Consider the following 14,749-nt stretch of genomic DNA (forward strand, 5'->3'; position numbering starts at 1 on the left):
ATGTCTTACATTTAGGTTTTTTCACCATTTCAAGTTTATTTTTGTTTATGGTGTGGGGGAGTGGTCTAATTTCATTGTGGTCAGAATGGCTATCATAAAAAAATCTACAAATAATAAATGATAGAAGGGGTATGGAGAAAAGGGAAGTCTCCTACAATGTTGGTGAGAGTGTAACTTGGTGCAGCCACTATGGGAAACAGTATGGAAGTTTCTTAAAAAGCTAAAGATAGAGCTACCATGTGAAAAGGAAAATAAAATTCTAAGTTGGAAAGATACATGGACCCCAGTGCTCATAACACCACTACTTATAATAGCTAAGACATGAAAGTGAAAGCAAAAGTGAAGTCGCTCAGTCGTGTCCGACTCTTTGCGACCCCATGGACTGTAGCCTACCAGGCTCCTCCATCCATGGGATTTTCCAAGCAGGAATATTGTAGTGGGTTGCCATTTCCTTCTCCAGGGGCTCTTCCCAAGCCAGGGACTGAACTCGGGTCTCCCCCATTGTAGGCAGATGCTTTACTGTCGGGAACCACCCAAATGCCCATCAATGGATGATTGGATTAAGAAGATGTGGTATGTATTTACAATGGAATATTACTCAGCTATAAATATAATGAAATACCACCATTTGCAGCAATATGGAAGAACCTAGAAAATATTATACTAAGTGAAGTAAGTCAGAAGAGAAAAACAAATACTATATCATGTCACTTCTTTGTAGAATCTAAAAAAATAACACAGATGAATCTATATACAAAATAGAAACAGACTTGCAGATATAGAAGACAAATTTATTGCTAGCAAGGTAGGGAGAGGATAAATTAGCAATATGGGATTAACAGATAAAAACTACTATATAAAATAGATAAGCAGCAAAGATACACTGTACAGTACAGGATACTGTATCCAATGTCATATAATAAATTGATAGTAATAATGTTAGTTGCTCAGTCCTGTCTGATGCTTAGACCACAGACTGTAGCTCGCCGGGCTCCTCTGTCCATGGGATTCTCCAGACAACAATACTGAAGTGGGTTGCCATTCTCTTCTCCAGAGGATCTTCCCAACTCAGGAATCAAATCCAGGTCTCCTACACTGCAGGCAGATTCTTTACCATCTAAGCTACAGGGAAGTCCTGTATATATAATAACCTATGGTGGGATATAATTAGAAAAAATAACAATCACTTTGCTATATACCTGACACTAACACAATACTGTAAATCAGTTATACTTCAGTTAAAAAAAAAAAAAAAAGCCTTCTATGTCCTCTGATTGTACTTAGAGTAAAATCTAAAGCCTTTGAGATGGCCTGCTTGATCCGCCCCACTTCCTACCTCTTTATCTTCATTTCATACAACTTTTCTGCTTCTTTGCTCTTCTGGACGCCTATCAGTTCCTAGGACACATGAAGCTCTTTCCTGCAATAGAATCTTTGTATTTGTCATTCTCTCTACTGGGAATTATTGGTTCTTATTTTTTGTCCATAACTTTGCTCAAATTTCACCTTCAGATCTCTCTATCTTTACTGAATCCTCTATCTGAAATCAGTGTTCCTTTTTTTTCTCTCTCTCTCTCTTTAATTTTTGACCTGTCTGCACAGCTTGCAGGATCTTAGTTCCCCAAACAGGAATTGAACCTGTGGCCACAGCAGTGGAAGCGCCAAGTCCTAACCCTGAACCACCAGGGAACTCCCCAAACCAGTGTTTTTATTACAGTGATTTATCTATTTCCTTCAAAGAACTAATCACAATCTTTAATTATTATATATATTTGTTGACTCTATATCGCAATAGAATATAATCTCCATGTGAAAAAGAAAATCTGCATGTGAACAGAAAGAATCCCCTGTGCTTACTGACTGTGACCAAAACAGAGTGGGTGTGTGTGTGTTTGGATGTGTGTGGGTGTGTGTGTTAGTCACTCAGTCATGCCCAACTCTTTGTGACCCCATGGGGTGTAGCCCATCAGGGTCCTCTGTCCATGAGATTTTCCAGGCAAGAATCCTGGAGTGGGTTGCCATTTCCTTCTCCAGAGGATCGTCCTGACCCCAGGATCAAACTCGAGTTTCTTGCATTGCAGGCAGACTCTTTACCATGAGTCACAAGGGAAACCCTAATATTCATTGCATCTATAAAAAACCTTCTTATCAGTTCAGTTCAGTTCAGTCACTCAGTTGTGTCTGACTCTTTGCAACCCCATGAACCGCAGCACGCCAGACCTCCCTGTCCATCACCAACACCCGGAGTCCACCCAAACCCATGTCCATTGTGTCGGTGATGCCATCCAACCATCTCATCCTCTCTCATCCCCTTCTCCTCCTGCCCTCAATCTTTCCCAGCATCAGGGTCTTTTCAAACGAGTCAGCTCTTCACATCAGGTGGCCAAAGTATTGGAGTTTCAGCTTCAACCCCAGTCCTTCTAATGAACACCCAGGACTGATCTCCTTTAGGATGGATTGGTTGGATCTCCTTGCAGTCGAAGGGACTCTCAAGACTCTTCTCCAACACCACAGTTCAAAAGCATCAATTCTTCAGCACTCAGCTTTCTTTATAGTCTAACTCTCACATCCATACATGACCACTGGAAAAACCATAGCCTTGACTAGACGGGCCTTTGTTGGCAAAGTAATGTCTCTGCTTTTCAATATGCTGTCTAGGTTGGTCATAACTTTTCTTCCAAGGAGCAAGCGTCTTTTAATTTCATGGCCAAAGTCACCATCTGCAGTGATTTTGGAGCCCAGAAAAATTGTTTCCCCATCTGTTTGCCATGAAGTGATGGGACCTGATGCCATGATCTTAGTTTTCTGAATGTTGAGCTTAAAGCTCAACATTTTTCACTCTCCTCTTTCACTTTCATCAAGAGGCTCTTTAGTTCTACTTCACTTTCTGCCATAAGGGTGGTGTCATCTGCATATCTGAGGTTATTGATGTTTCTCCCGGCAATCTTGATTCCAGCTTGTGCTTCCTCCAGCCCAGCGTGTCTCATGATGTACTCTGCATATAAGTTAAATAAGCAGGGTGACAATATACAGCCTTGACATACTCCTTTTCCTATTTAGAACCAGTCTGTTGTTCCATGTCCAGGCTAGACTATATTCAAATATTAGGATGCCCATTTATATTTTCTTTCAGGAATGTTTGTTGTTCCCAGGAACTGTTCAGTGTTGAAACTCACAATCAAAAAAAATTTTTTTTAAGTGGGCTTTCTTCTTTCATTAGATTTTCATGAGAATTTCAAAGCTGGGAAAAATCAGGCAAAATATTTTTGCTTTGAGCTAATATTAGTTAAATAAAGAGTTGAAATAGTGGACTTTCTGGATAACTCAGTGGTAAAGAGTCCATTTGTGAATTTAGAAAACATGGGTCCCAAATCAGACATCCCTGATCTGGGAAGATCTCACAGGCCACAGAGCAACTAAGCCTGTGTGCCACAGCTATTGATTGACCCTGGGCCCTAGAGCCCAGCAGCCCCAACTACTGAAGCCCACAAGCCCTAAAGCCCACTCTTCACAATAAGAAAAGGCTCCATATTGAAGAGCCCTCCCACTGCAACTGAGTAGCCTCTGCTCTCCACAGATAGACAAAGTTCCACACAGCAATGAAGACCTAGCACAGTCAAAACTAAATAAGTAAATAAAGAAATAAATAATCTTTTTCAAAAGGGTTGAAATAGCTTAGATGAAAAAGTGACATTACAGGTAAATACAAATGGAAAAAAGACAGTTGTCCCAAGTGATGAACCTGAGCCTAATTGATTCATATCTGTAAAGAAGGAAAAAGACAGTCTCAAGATTAATACATAAAGCTGTTTTTAATAGAGAAAAGCCCATCATGCAATAAGACAGCTTTGACTTAACAAAAACAATTATGGAACCTAAAATTCTTACATTTTAAATTTGTGTTTTGCTTGCCCATAAACTCTTTGCCAACAGTTTTGATATCTCAAATGGTGCAGTTCTCTGTAATTTTACAAGCTCTTGCCTACTTGTCATATTAACTTACTAAATGTTTTAGAGAGAAAATTAGAAATGGTCTTGTCGAAGGTCATGCCCTGAGCCAGAGCAGAGCTCAGATCTCAAGAGTCCTTGACTGTGCTCACTCTGCCGTCAAAAACTCCAATGCTTAAAGTCAGACAGACAGCATAAATGAACAAACAGACCAGGCAAAGAGATATTTTTTACTTCTCCAGAGCAGTTTCTCTTTTCAGCTTACAGTACTCTTGGGCTGAATTCCATTTTCCCTCCTTTGACTGAGAGATGGGCATAGAGAAATAAATCTCTATTCCGAGTAAAGCATTAGTGCCATCATGATGTTAAATTGAGTGGTGGCGCCTCTCACAAAGTGGAGGGTGCAGGCCTGTCTGAGAGGATCAGTCCCCACTCAGCTCCAGCTGACTCTTACCATGGGGAATCTGGGTGACCCAGTGTTTTATATTCACCACTTCTTCAAGAGAACCCAAAATCTGGACTGAAAGCGACATCTCAATTTTAAAACATTGGCTCATTTTTAAAAACATTATATATCCCAAATAAAGTACATCTGTGGGCCAGATGCCACCTCATACTACACAAGTATGATCTCTGTTTTCTATTGTATTGCATTTCTATTTTTCCTATATTCCACCTTCATAAGGAAATGCAAAAAAGAAACAAATATTCTACTTGTGTATTGTAAGATGGCCTTTTTCCTCTTGATCCTGACCTGAAAGCCATCCTGGAGATGTGACTCCAGTGACCCAGCCAGTGTAAGCTTCCTACCTCTCCAAATAGTTCGTATTCTTTTCTGCCTACTCCTACAGCTGCCAGCTCTCAGAGCTGAAATCTGAGAAGATGGAAGAAACAAGAAAAGACTCATAGAGTTAGGGTAGTTCTGTCTATATATCTCTATGGCAACCACTTGGCAAATATAGTTATTGTGGTAAAACTGGTTATTTCATTGGGAAACAAATAACCACTAATGGGGCTCTGTGATCTTCTATACTGTGCTAAATGCTAGAGAATAGAACATATGTCAAAAGATCAACCCTTGGAACAAGCACTCCAGACTTTGGAAATGAGTGCTCAGTTATCTGGCAAAGTGGCTCCTTGTTTATTAATCAGGGTGGACCTTTACCATCAGATGCTGTGGAAAAACGAACCGCAGGTGACCTTTTAAATCCTGTTCTTCCAGCCATTTTTACGGTTTGGGTGGTACCTCCTTCTTTTTACTAATAGGTGTTATGATCTGAAAACCATCTCTATATCACTCACCACAACCTTCCCTACAAAGCTAATTTTACTATCCACATTCTAGAGGTCCAAGAGAAGAGGCTCTATGAGGTCAAGTAACTTAGATAGCAGAGGATATAAGTATAGACCATGAGTTGGGCCTTTTCCCAAGGCCCATGTTTCAGCTGCTGTTTTAAAATATAGATTTTATTATTATTGAGGTATGATGAAGCCCGCACTGCGTGCATGCGCATGCTCAATCGCTTCAGTTGGTCTTTGCAACTATGTAGTAGCTGGCCAGTTTCCTCTGCTCATGGGATTCTCCATGCAAGAATCCTGGAGTGGGTTGCCATGCCCTCCTCCAGGAGATCTTCCCATCCCAGGGATCGAACCTGAATCTCTTATGTCTCCTGCAGGTGGGTTCTTTTCCACTAGTACCACCTGGAAAGCCCCGGAAGCCCACAGATCAGGAGACAATTACCATTAAAAGGAGAACTTGTTATTCCCTGTTCTCAGAAAGACAGGGCTGCCCACACCATGCAGGGCCATACAGGAAGTGCTAGGGTTGTCCCGAGTTGTCTGGTTCCTGACTCTGGGGTGATTACAGCAGGAACATAGTGGCCCATAGAGGGGCTGCTGAGGAGGTGGGTTCTGGATCAGTTACTTTGCATATGAAAGAATGCACACAGGCCAGTGAGTCCTTCACTATCCCTGGGAATTGGCTAACGGTGGAAGGAACGTCTCTCCAGGGTTACCAGGGCCCCAGATCCCAAAGCATCATAAATATAGAAAATAAAAAGATGTGATTACAATGACCACATTTCCTTTACTTAGACCCAAAAGTCCAAAGCATCTTTTCACTCTGATTTTCCTATATTCTGTAACGATTCAGTCACTAAGTTTGGTGGCTCAGACAGCAAAATGTCTGCCTGCAATGTGGGAGACCTGAGTTCGATCCGTGGGTCGGGAAGATCACCTGAAGAAGGAAATGACAACCCACTCTAATACTCTTGCCTAGAAAATCCCATGGACAGAGGAGCCTGATAGGCTACAGTCCATGGGGTTGCAAAGCAACATGACTAAGCAACTTCACTTCGTTTCGAGTTTGTTTTATTTCCTTCAAAATGTATCTCATTCATCCATTCGAGATGCCAGGCATTATTGTAGGCACTGAAGAATGGGAAATTACAAGGCTTTTGATTAAAAGTGCTCAGAGGGTAAGGTAAGAGATAGACATATAAACTAATAATTGAGAAGAACTTGATTAACTTGATAAATGCTACAATAGAGCAAAGGCAGGGGATAGTCATGCCTTGTATTCCCAACGTCAGCCTCTGAATCCTGTCTGTGTTTCCTACCCTGTTGTGCCTACCCTGCTAGGTTAATTGTCCTTAACTTGTCATTATTTTGCTTCACGAATCAAAATGATTTCCTACAGCCTATAATTCAGTAAAACTATAGTCACTTATCTGACTTTTAAGAACCACTGGCAGTCCACACCCTCCTCATGTCCCCATATTTTTACCACTTCATTTAGTCTCTAATTTAGTATACAGTTACTCTCTGACCATGTGTGCCCCACACAAACAGATACAAACATGAAGGGTGGTAAGTGTTCCCAAGAAGCACATGGTATTCTGTGAGCATGTGGTCCATTATGGCTCACACGCCCCACCTTTACTCACTGGATACTTACTGAGCATCCACAATTGCCAGTCTCCAGGCTAGGCCAGTCTCCTGCTGTCTGTACCAGATTTTCTTTCCATCTTCATGTCTCTGCTCATCACAGCCTACTTTCTGGCATCCCTTGCCTGCAACCCTTTATTCCTCCAAACTGCTTGTTCTTTACTTCTTGCCTTTTGTTACTATGCATTATACGTGTTTCTTTTTTCTACTCTATCCCAGAACCTAGTCATAGTACCTGGTGAGGTAGGCACTTGGCAAATACCAAATAACTGCATTCATGCACGTGGTTCACATGCTAAGTTCTGTGCTTCCTCTGAGAAGCTCATCTAAATCCCCTTTCTCTGACCTCCTAAAGCACTTCCCATAGAAATTAGCATCAAATCAAGTAATGGCTTTAATTATCCATTACTGATGCCAGTGGATTCATTGTGATGTTCCTGCTGCTGCTGCTAAGTCGCTTCAGTCATGTCCGACTCTGTGTAACCGTGTAGACGGCAGCCCACCAGGCTCCCCTGTCCCGGGGATTCTCCAGGCAAGAACACTGGAGTGGGCCGTCATCTCCTTCTCCAATGCATGAAAGTGAAAAGTGAAAGTGAAGTCGCTCAGTCGTGTCTGACTCTTCGAGACCCCATGGACTGCAGTCTACCAGACTCCTCCATCCTCGGAATTTTCCAGGCAAGAGTACTGGAGTGGGGGTGCCATTGAGTGTTCCTACTAGATGCAAACTCTTTAAGACTCAGATTATGCCTCATTACAGTAACCGAAAATTGAACCTTCAGGAAGTAAACATTCAAAACCTGAATGACTTTCTTTCCATTGAAATGACCAATTGCTTTGGTGTTATTTTAAAACATTTTTGCAGCTCTACACAAATGAAATTTAACACCTTATACCTAGAAGTTCAGGAGACAATGTGACATAGTGCTGAAGACCGGAGACTGAATAGAGACCTAGGTTTGAAACCTCGGAGAAGCCGATGGCACCCCACTCCGGTACTCTTGCCTGGAGAGTCCCATGGGCGGAGGAGCCTGGTGGGCTGCAGTCCATGGGGTCACGAAGAGTCGGACACAACTGAGCGACTTCACTTTTCACTTTCATGCATTGGAGAAGGCAATGGCAACCCATTCCAGTGTTCTTGCCTGGAGAATCCCAGGGACGGCGGAGACTGGTGGACTGCCATCTATGGGGTCGCACAGTCGGACACGACTGAAGCAACTTGGCAGCAGCAGCAGCAGATTTGAAACCTAAATCTGCCACTTATTCCCTATGACCCTAGTCAAGTTACTTAATCTCTTCTAATTTTTTCACCTCCATGGTGAATAACAGTATCTTCTTCACAGAAGTGTTGTAAGGATAAATGAGATAATGTATGTAAAATGCTTAGCTTAGTATTGGTATATAGTAAATGAGTCAATAAATTTTAGGTGATATCATTTATACTGTTGTTGGCATTATGGTAAGCACACTCTGTGTCCTAGAAACCCTGTTTTAAAAGGATCCTAGGATGGGGAAAGGGGGAGAGGAGCTTACTGAGGCTCAGAGCAGTAAAATACCTTGCACCAAGTCACACAGCTAGTTCCTATCAGAGCCAGAACCCCAGACCCAGCCTGGGCAACTCCAGAATAAAGCTGCTTTCTCTTTACACAGTCCTGACTCTCCGGAGGCATACTCACAGAGGCTATCTCCATGAGGCCACAGTAACTGGTCTGTTCATAGTTTGAATGAAAATAAATAGGTCAGAATGGTTGTTTTGGAGACTCATGTAAACACTGAGAAAATACACAGATTAGGTTCAGGAACTCAAGCCGGGTGTTGGGTGTGTTTTAGCAAGCAAAGTCACAGCATGGGGAAACACATCCCTTCCTGATACTTAGCACATATGATTTTGTTTAGAGCCACCAAGTGGATTAAGGAATAAATCCTAGGCATGGAATTTCAAATGAGGAGACCATTGTCCACAGAGCTCAGACATTTCTGTCCTTGGAAAGCTCTGCCCCACTTTCCCACAGGATAACTTCTCAGTCAGGAGAGGTTCTCCTGACAGCTCTGGGGCAACTCTTTGGTGCTTTTTAAAATTCGGACTCCCTCCTCACAGTCTCTTTCACTCAGCTTTTCCATTAGTAAGATGCAGAGAATAATTCAAGGTCTGGCATTGCCCTGGAGTGATAGCATGGGGTAACAGGAGGAGAGGGAGATAATGTAACCCAGAGGTCAGTGTTTTAATACCCAGGTCCCCCTCCCCAATCCCAAACACTTACCCTGAGTTACTTGAGTTATACCTCCTTCTCACACCTCTGTCAAACCTCACTCCTAGATCTGACACTACCTGCTGCCATCAGTTCAGCCGTGGGAGTTTCATTTCCTACTGTTCTTCTCTTTAAACTCTTTGTTTTATAAATCCAAGAAGCCAGCAGTTAGTTAAACAAAGCTAGATTTCTGGAAGAGCTGAGACACTCTTGCTGAGTTAGCTTTTTAGCATTCTTGGCTCCTCTGTAGACAAGGAATTGAAAGAAACAGACATTTTAATATATCTTCTTCTGGCTTAAACATAAGCTAGAGAAGCTATAAAACTGACCCCTCTCTCTTGTTTTTCAGATAGACCACATGGTACAGGGCCATGCTGCCTTCCCTGAACTACAAGCCAAGGCCACAGCCAGGTAACAGCCCTCTCTGTTCCCTACAACTTTCCACGCCCATCTGCACTGATGGCACTGACTTTAGGCGGCTGCACGATTTTCAGATTCTGTGAGCAATGAAAATGCCTGGCAGTTCTTGGTTATAAGACAATCATCTGGATGATTCAGAGCATGTATTCATTTTCAAAACAGCCTACAAAAACTCACAAATAATCTAGAGATCCCCATAGAATATTCTAGTGACCATGGTTGAGATGCTCTAATGTAGAAGAGGGTGCACGGATTTTGGAGTCAGAACTTCTTGGATTCAAATACAGTTTTTCTGCTTATTAACTGTGTGACCTTGGGTAAGTTATTCGATTTCTCTAAGCCTGTCTTTTTATCTATGAAATAGGATAGTAACTGATAGGAGTGGTTTCTAGAATATATTGTTAAGGGAAGAAAGCAGAGTATAAAGGAGTTTTGCAGTATACTCTTTTTTATGTAGAAACAAGGTGATAAAAGAAAATATATGTGTATCTAGTCATTTATGCAAAAGAAGTATAGCAAAGTTAAATCAGAAATGAATGAAGTTAGTAACTATAGGGGCGTGTGGGTAGGAATGCGATGGAAGTAGTGGGGAAATGGAAACAGGGTGGTAGGAGGGAAGAGCACACCTCTGGTGTGCCTTCTGATACGACTCTGACTCTTAGAATCATGATGACACTTCATGCTCCTTTGAAAATAAATAATAGGGGGACGGATGGATGGCTACTTGGATAGATGTGTGTGATGGGGGTGAAATGCAAATAGTAAAAAAAAAAAAAGGAACCTATTGTATTAATAATAACATGATCATACTAACAGAGATTTGAGAAGGAAAAAAAAACTAACCTAAGTAACTCCGAGAAAGAATATTTTGAGGATATGCTGTATGGCTAAATATAGAAATAACTACATAAATAATATACTGTTATTAATGAGTTTGGTTTTTTATAGTATCAGTCAGCTATTCTGAAAATCCTTTATGTATATACTATAGTTGAGCAGAAAAAATAGATTTTTTTTTTGCAGATGATGAGAGCCAGATTTCCCATGACAAGAAAAGAAGGTTAGAATGAACAGTATAGTAATGGATGGAAATCAGAAGTATCAGTATCAACTTGTGGCTTTTTAGTGTATATATTGCTGGATCTCAGTAGAAATAAATATAGATACATATATTCATGTGTGAGTGGGTGTGACATATTTATTTGTTCTCTAGCGATCTCTGCTGAGATGGCTTAGAAGTAATGACACCTTCGTAGCAATGTGTACACCTAGCACCCATGGTTGCCAAAAAGGAAAGTTGGGGAAGGATTCAATCAGGAGTTTGGTTAATAGATACAAACTACTATATACATATAAACAAGGTCCTACTCATAGCACGAGGAACTGCATTCAATATCCTGTAATAAGCCATAGTGGAAAGGAATATGTGTATATGTGTAACTGAATCACTGTGCTGTATGCCTGAAACTAACACAACATTGTAAATCAACTGTATTTCAAGTAAATACATAAAATTAGTGAGTGAGAGTCTGATACAAAGCAGGGTATTCAAACAGGGGCTCTGTAACAGCCTAGAGGGGTGGAATGGGGAAAGAGATGGGAGGGAGGTTCAGAAGGAAGGAGATATATGTATGCCTATGGCTGATTCATGTTGAGGTTTGACAGAAAACAACAAAAGTCTGTAAAGCCTTCATTAAAAAAATAAATAAAAAATTTTTAAAAATGGTATTTACATAGTCCCATAGTATTTCACTGTAAGATACTTATTAAAATAAAAGAAAAATAGTGAAGAAATCTTAACTTCACAGTGGAGAAATTTGGCAGGCAATACCTTATCCAAGTGATCAAGACTAACAGTACTGGCAATAAGACATCAGCATCATGGACCTCATTTTATGATGCACTGAGAAGAATACAACATCATTTTTATAATATTTAACTGAAAATGCATCACTTCAGTGTAAACATGAGGAAACAGTATGCAAACCCAAATTGAAGGACATTCTACAAAATTATTAGCAAACATGCCTCAAAGATTATGAAATTTAAGGAATTACTAGAGAACTGAAGAGACTGAGATGCTACCGCATCTGGAAACAATATATGATCGTGGGTTGGTTTTGATCTTAGCCAGAAAAAGGCCATTAGTAGGGGAAAACTGTCAACATTCAAATAAGTATAGAGATTAGTAATACTATAGTATTTGTGTTAATTTCTTAGATGGTGAGTATAAGGGAAGTCTGCATACTGTTTTTGCAATTTTTCTGTAAATCTAAAATTATTTTGAAAAAAAGCTTGAAGAATAATTATCAAATTAATTTCACGATATTGATGCTAGTTGTTGGGCTTTTTAACAAAAGAAGGTATTTTATAATATTATCAGAGAAGTCCCATCAGTGTAGCTAGTATCTGGCTGAAGGGAGAAAGTCTAAGGTGAAGGTTATTATCGTAGATTCTGGAGCCAAATTGCCTGTCTCAGCTTCAGCCCTTAGAAGCTTGTTACCTTCACAACTTATTTAACCTCATTGTGCCTTCATGCTTCACTCTACAGGAAAATAATAGTAAGCACCTCATCAGGTTGCTGAGAAAATTAAATGAATTTGAATAGTGTCTGGGATACAGTGGCACTGCTGAGCTGTAATAGGTATTCAGTAAATGACAGAGATAGTGATAAAAGGTGTTGCAGTCACTTGTGTGAGACATTTCCTTTCCACCACGGGACATGCAGTCATGGCAAGGCACACCTGCACAGAGCAGAAGGAAGTGCATACTGACTAGGATATAAGCTCTGTGTTATCAGGGTATAGAGGGGGTTTGACCCCGACCAAGAGTCTCAGAAAGGCTTCGTGTGTTTTTCCCTTCTAGGAGTCTCTAGTACAAGGTCATTACCATTGTACTACAGGGATCACACCACTTAACCAATACTTAGCATTTTAGTTGGCTTCAGTTCAGTGCAGTCGCTCTCATGTCCGACTCTTTGCGACCCCATGAATCGCAGCAGACCAGGCTTCCCTGTCCAACACCAACTCCCAGAGTTCACTCAGACTCGGGTCCATCGAGTCCGTGATGCCATCCAGCCATCTCATCCTTGGTGGTCCCCTTCTTCTCCTGCCCCCAATCCCTCCCAGCATCAGAGTCTTTTCCAATGAGTCAGCTCTTCGCATAAGGTGGCCAAAATATTGGAGTTTCAGCTTTAGCATCATTCCTTCCAAAGAAATCCCAGGGCTGATCTTCAGAATGGACTGGTTGGATCTCCTTGCAGTCCAAGGGACTCTCAAGAGTCTTCTCCAACACCACGGTTTAAAAGCATCAATTCTTCGGTGCTCTGCCTTCTTCACAGTCCAACTCTCACATCCATACATGACCACTGGAAAAATCATAGCCTTGACTAAACGGACCTTAGTCAGCAAAGTAATGTCTCTGCTTTTGAATATGCTATCTAGGTTGGTCATAACTTTTCTTCCAAGGAGTAAGCGTCTTTTAATTTCATGGCTATAGTCACCATCTGCAGTGATTTTGGAGCCCCCAAAAATAAAGTCTGACACTGTTTCCACTGTTTCTCCATCTATTTCCCATGAAGTGATGGGACCAGATGCCATGAACTTCCTTTTCTGAATGTTGAGCTTTAAGCCAACTTTTTCACTCTCCTCTTTTACTTTCATCAAGAGGCTTTTTAGTTCCTCTTCACTTTCTGCCATAAGGGTGGTGTCATCTGCATATCTGAAGTTATTGATGTTTCTCCCGGCAATCTTGATTCCAGCTTGTGCTTCCTCCAGCCCAGCGTTTCTCATGATGTACTCTGCATATAAGTCAAATAAGCAGGGTGACAATGTACAGCCTTGACATACTCCTTTTCCTAATTGGAACCAGTCTGTTGTTCCATGTCCAGTTCTAACTGTTGCTTCCTGACCTGCATACAGATTTCTGAAGAGGCAGGTTAGGTGGTCTGGTATTCCCATCTCTTTCAGAATTTTCCACAGTTTATTGTGATCCACACAGTCAAAGGCTTTGGCATAGTCAATAAAGCAGAAACAGATGTTTTTCTGGAACTCTCTTGCTTTTTCCATGATCCAGCGGATGTTGGCAATTTGATCTCTGGTTCCTCTGCCTTTTCTAAAACCAGCTTGAACATCAGGAAGTTCACGGTTCACGTATTGCTGAAGCCTAGCTTGGAGAATTTTGAGCATTACTTTACTAGCGTGTGAAATGAGTGCAATTGTGTGGTAGTTTGAGCATTCTTTGGCATTGCCTTTCTTTGGGATTGGAATGAAAACTGACCTTTTCCAGTCCTGTGGCCACTGCTGAGTTTTCCAAATTTGCTGGCATATTGAGTGCAGCACTTTCACAGCATCATCTTTCAGGATTTGAAATAGCTCTACTGGAATTCCATCACCTCCACTAGCTTTGTTCATAGTGATGCTTTCTAAGGCCCACTTGACTTCACATTCCAAGATGTCTGGCTCTAGGTGAGTGATCACACCATCGTGATTATCCGGGTCATGATGATCCTTTTTGTACAGTTCTTCTGTGTATTCTTGCCATCTCTTCTTAATATCGTCTGCTTCTGTTAGGTCCATACCATTTCTGTCCTTTATTGAGCCCATATTTGCATGAAATGTTCCCTTGATATCTCTAATTTTCTTGAAGAGATCTCTAGTCTTTCCCATTCTGTTGTTTTCCTCTATTTCTTTGCATTGATAGCGAAGAAGGCTTTCTTATCTCTTCTTGTTATTCTCTGGAACTCTGCATTCAGACGCTTATATCTTTCCTTTTCTCCTTTGCTTTTCGCTTCTCTTCTTTCCACAGCTATTTGTAAGGCCTCCCCAGACAGCCATTTTGCTTTTTTGCATTTCTTTTCCTTGGGGATGGTCTTGATCCCTGTCTCCTGTACAATGTCACGAACCTCATTCCATAGTTCATCAGGCACTCTATCTATCAGATCTAGTCCCTTAAATCTATTTCTCACTTCCACTGTATAATCGAGACCACATAACCTAGAGGAGGGATGCCTAACCTCAGATCATCAGTGAACCGCTAATTGTGTGCAGAGTTTTGTTGATTACATATTTATGTGTATATTTATGGAAAGAAAGCCATAGCTTTTATCAGATTCTCAGTAGATCTAGCATTTATAAACCTTTAACCCACAAAAAAGAGCGCAGATACAGAGTTCCAAGATCTGGATTCAA

General features: G+C 41.1%; 1 protein-coding gene across 4 annotated transcripts in view; it reads left to right on the top strand.

Moving 5' to 3' along the window:
* Positions 1–14,749, top strand: part of FGGY (FGGY carbohydrate kinase domain containing) — a 502,898-nt gene that overhangs the window by 353,163 nt on the left and 134,986 nt on the right. For all 4 annotated transcript variants that reach the window (XM_013962793.2, XM_018044764.1, XM_013962794.2 and 1 more), the window contains one exon: positions 9,490–9,551. In XM_013962793.2, the coding sequence (XP_013818247.2) occupies positions 9,490–9,551 (62 nt within the window). The remainder of the gene's footprint in view (positions 1–9,489; positions 9,552–14,749) is intronic.

This window comes from Capra hircus, chromosome 3 (assembly GCF_001704415.2).
Source record: "Capra hircus breed San Clemente chromosome 3, ASM170441v1, whole genome shotgun sequence".
Lineage (NCBI taxonomy): Eukaryota > Metazoa > Chordata > Mammalia > Artiodactyla > Bovidae > Capra > Capra hircus.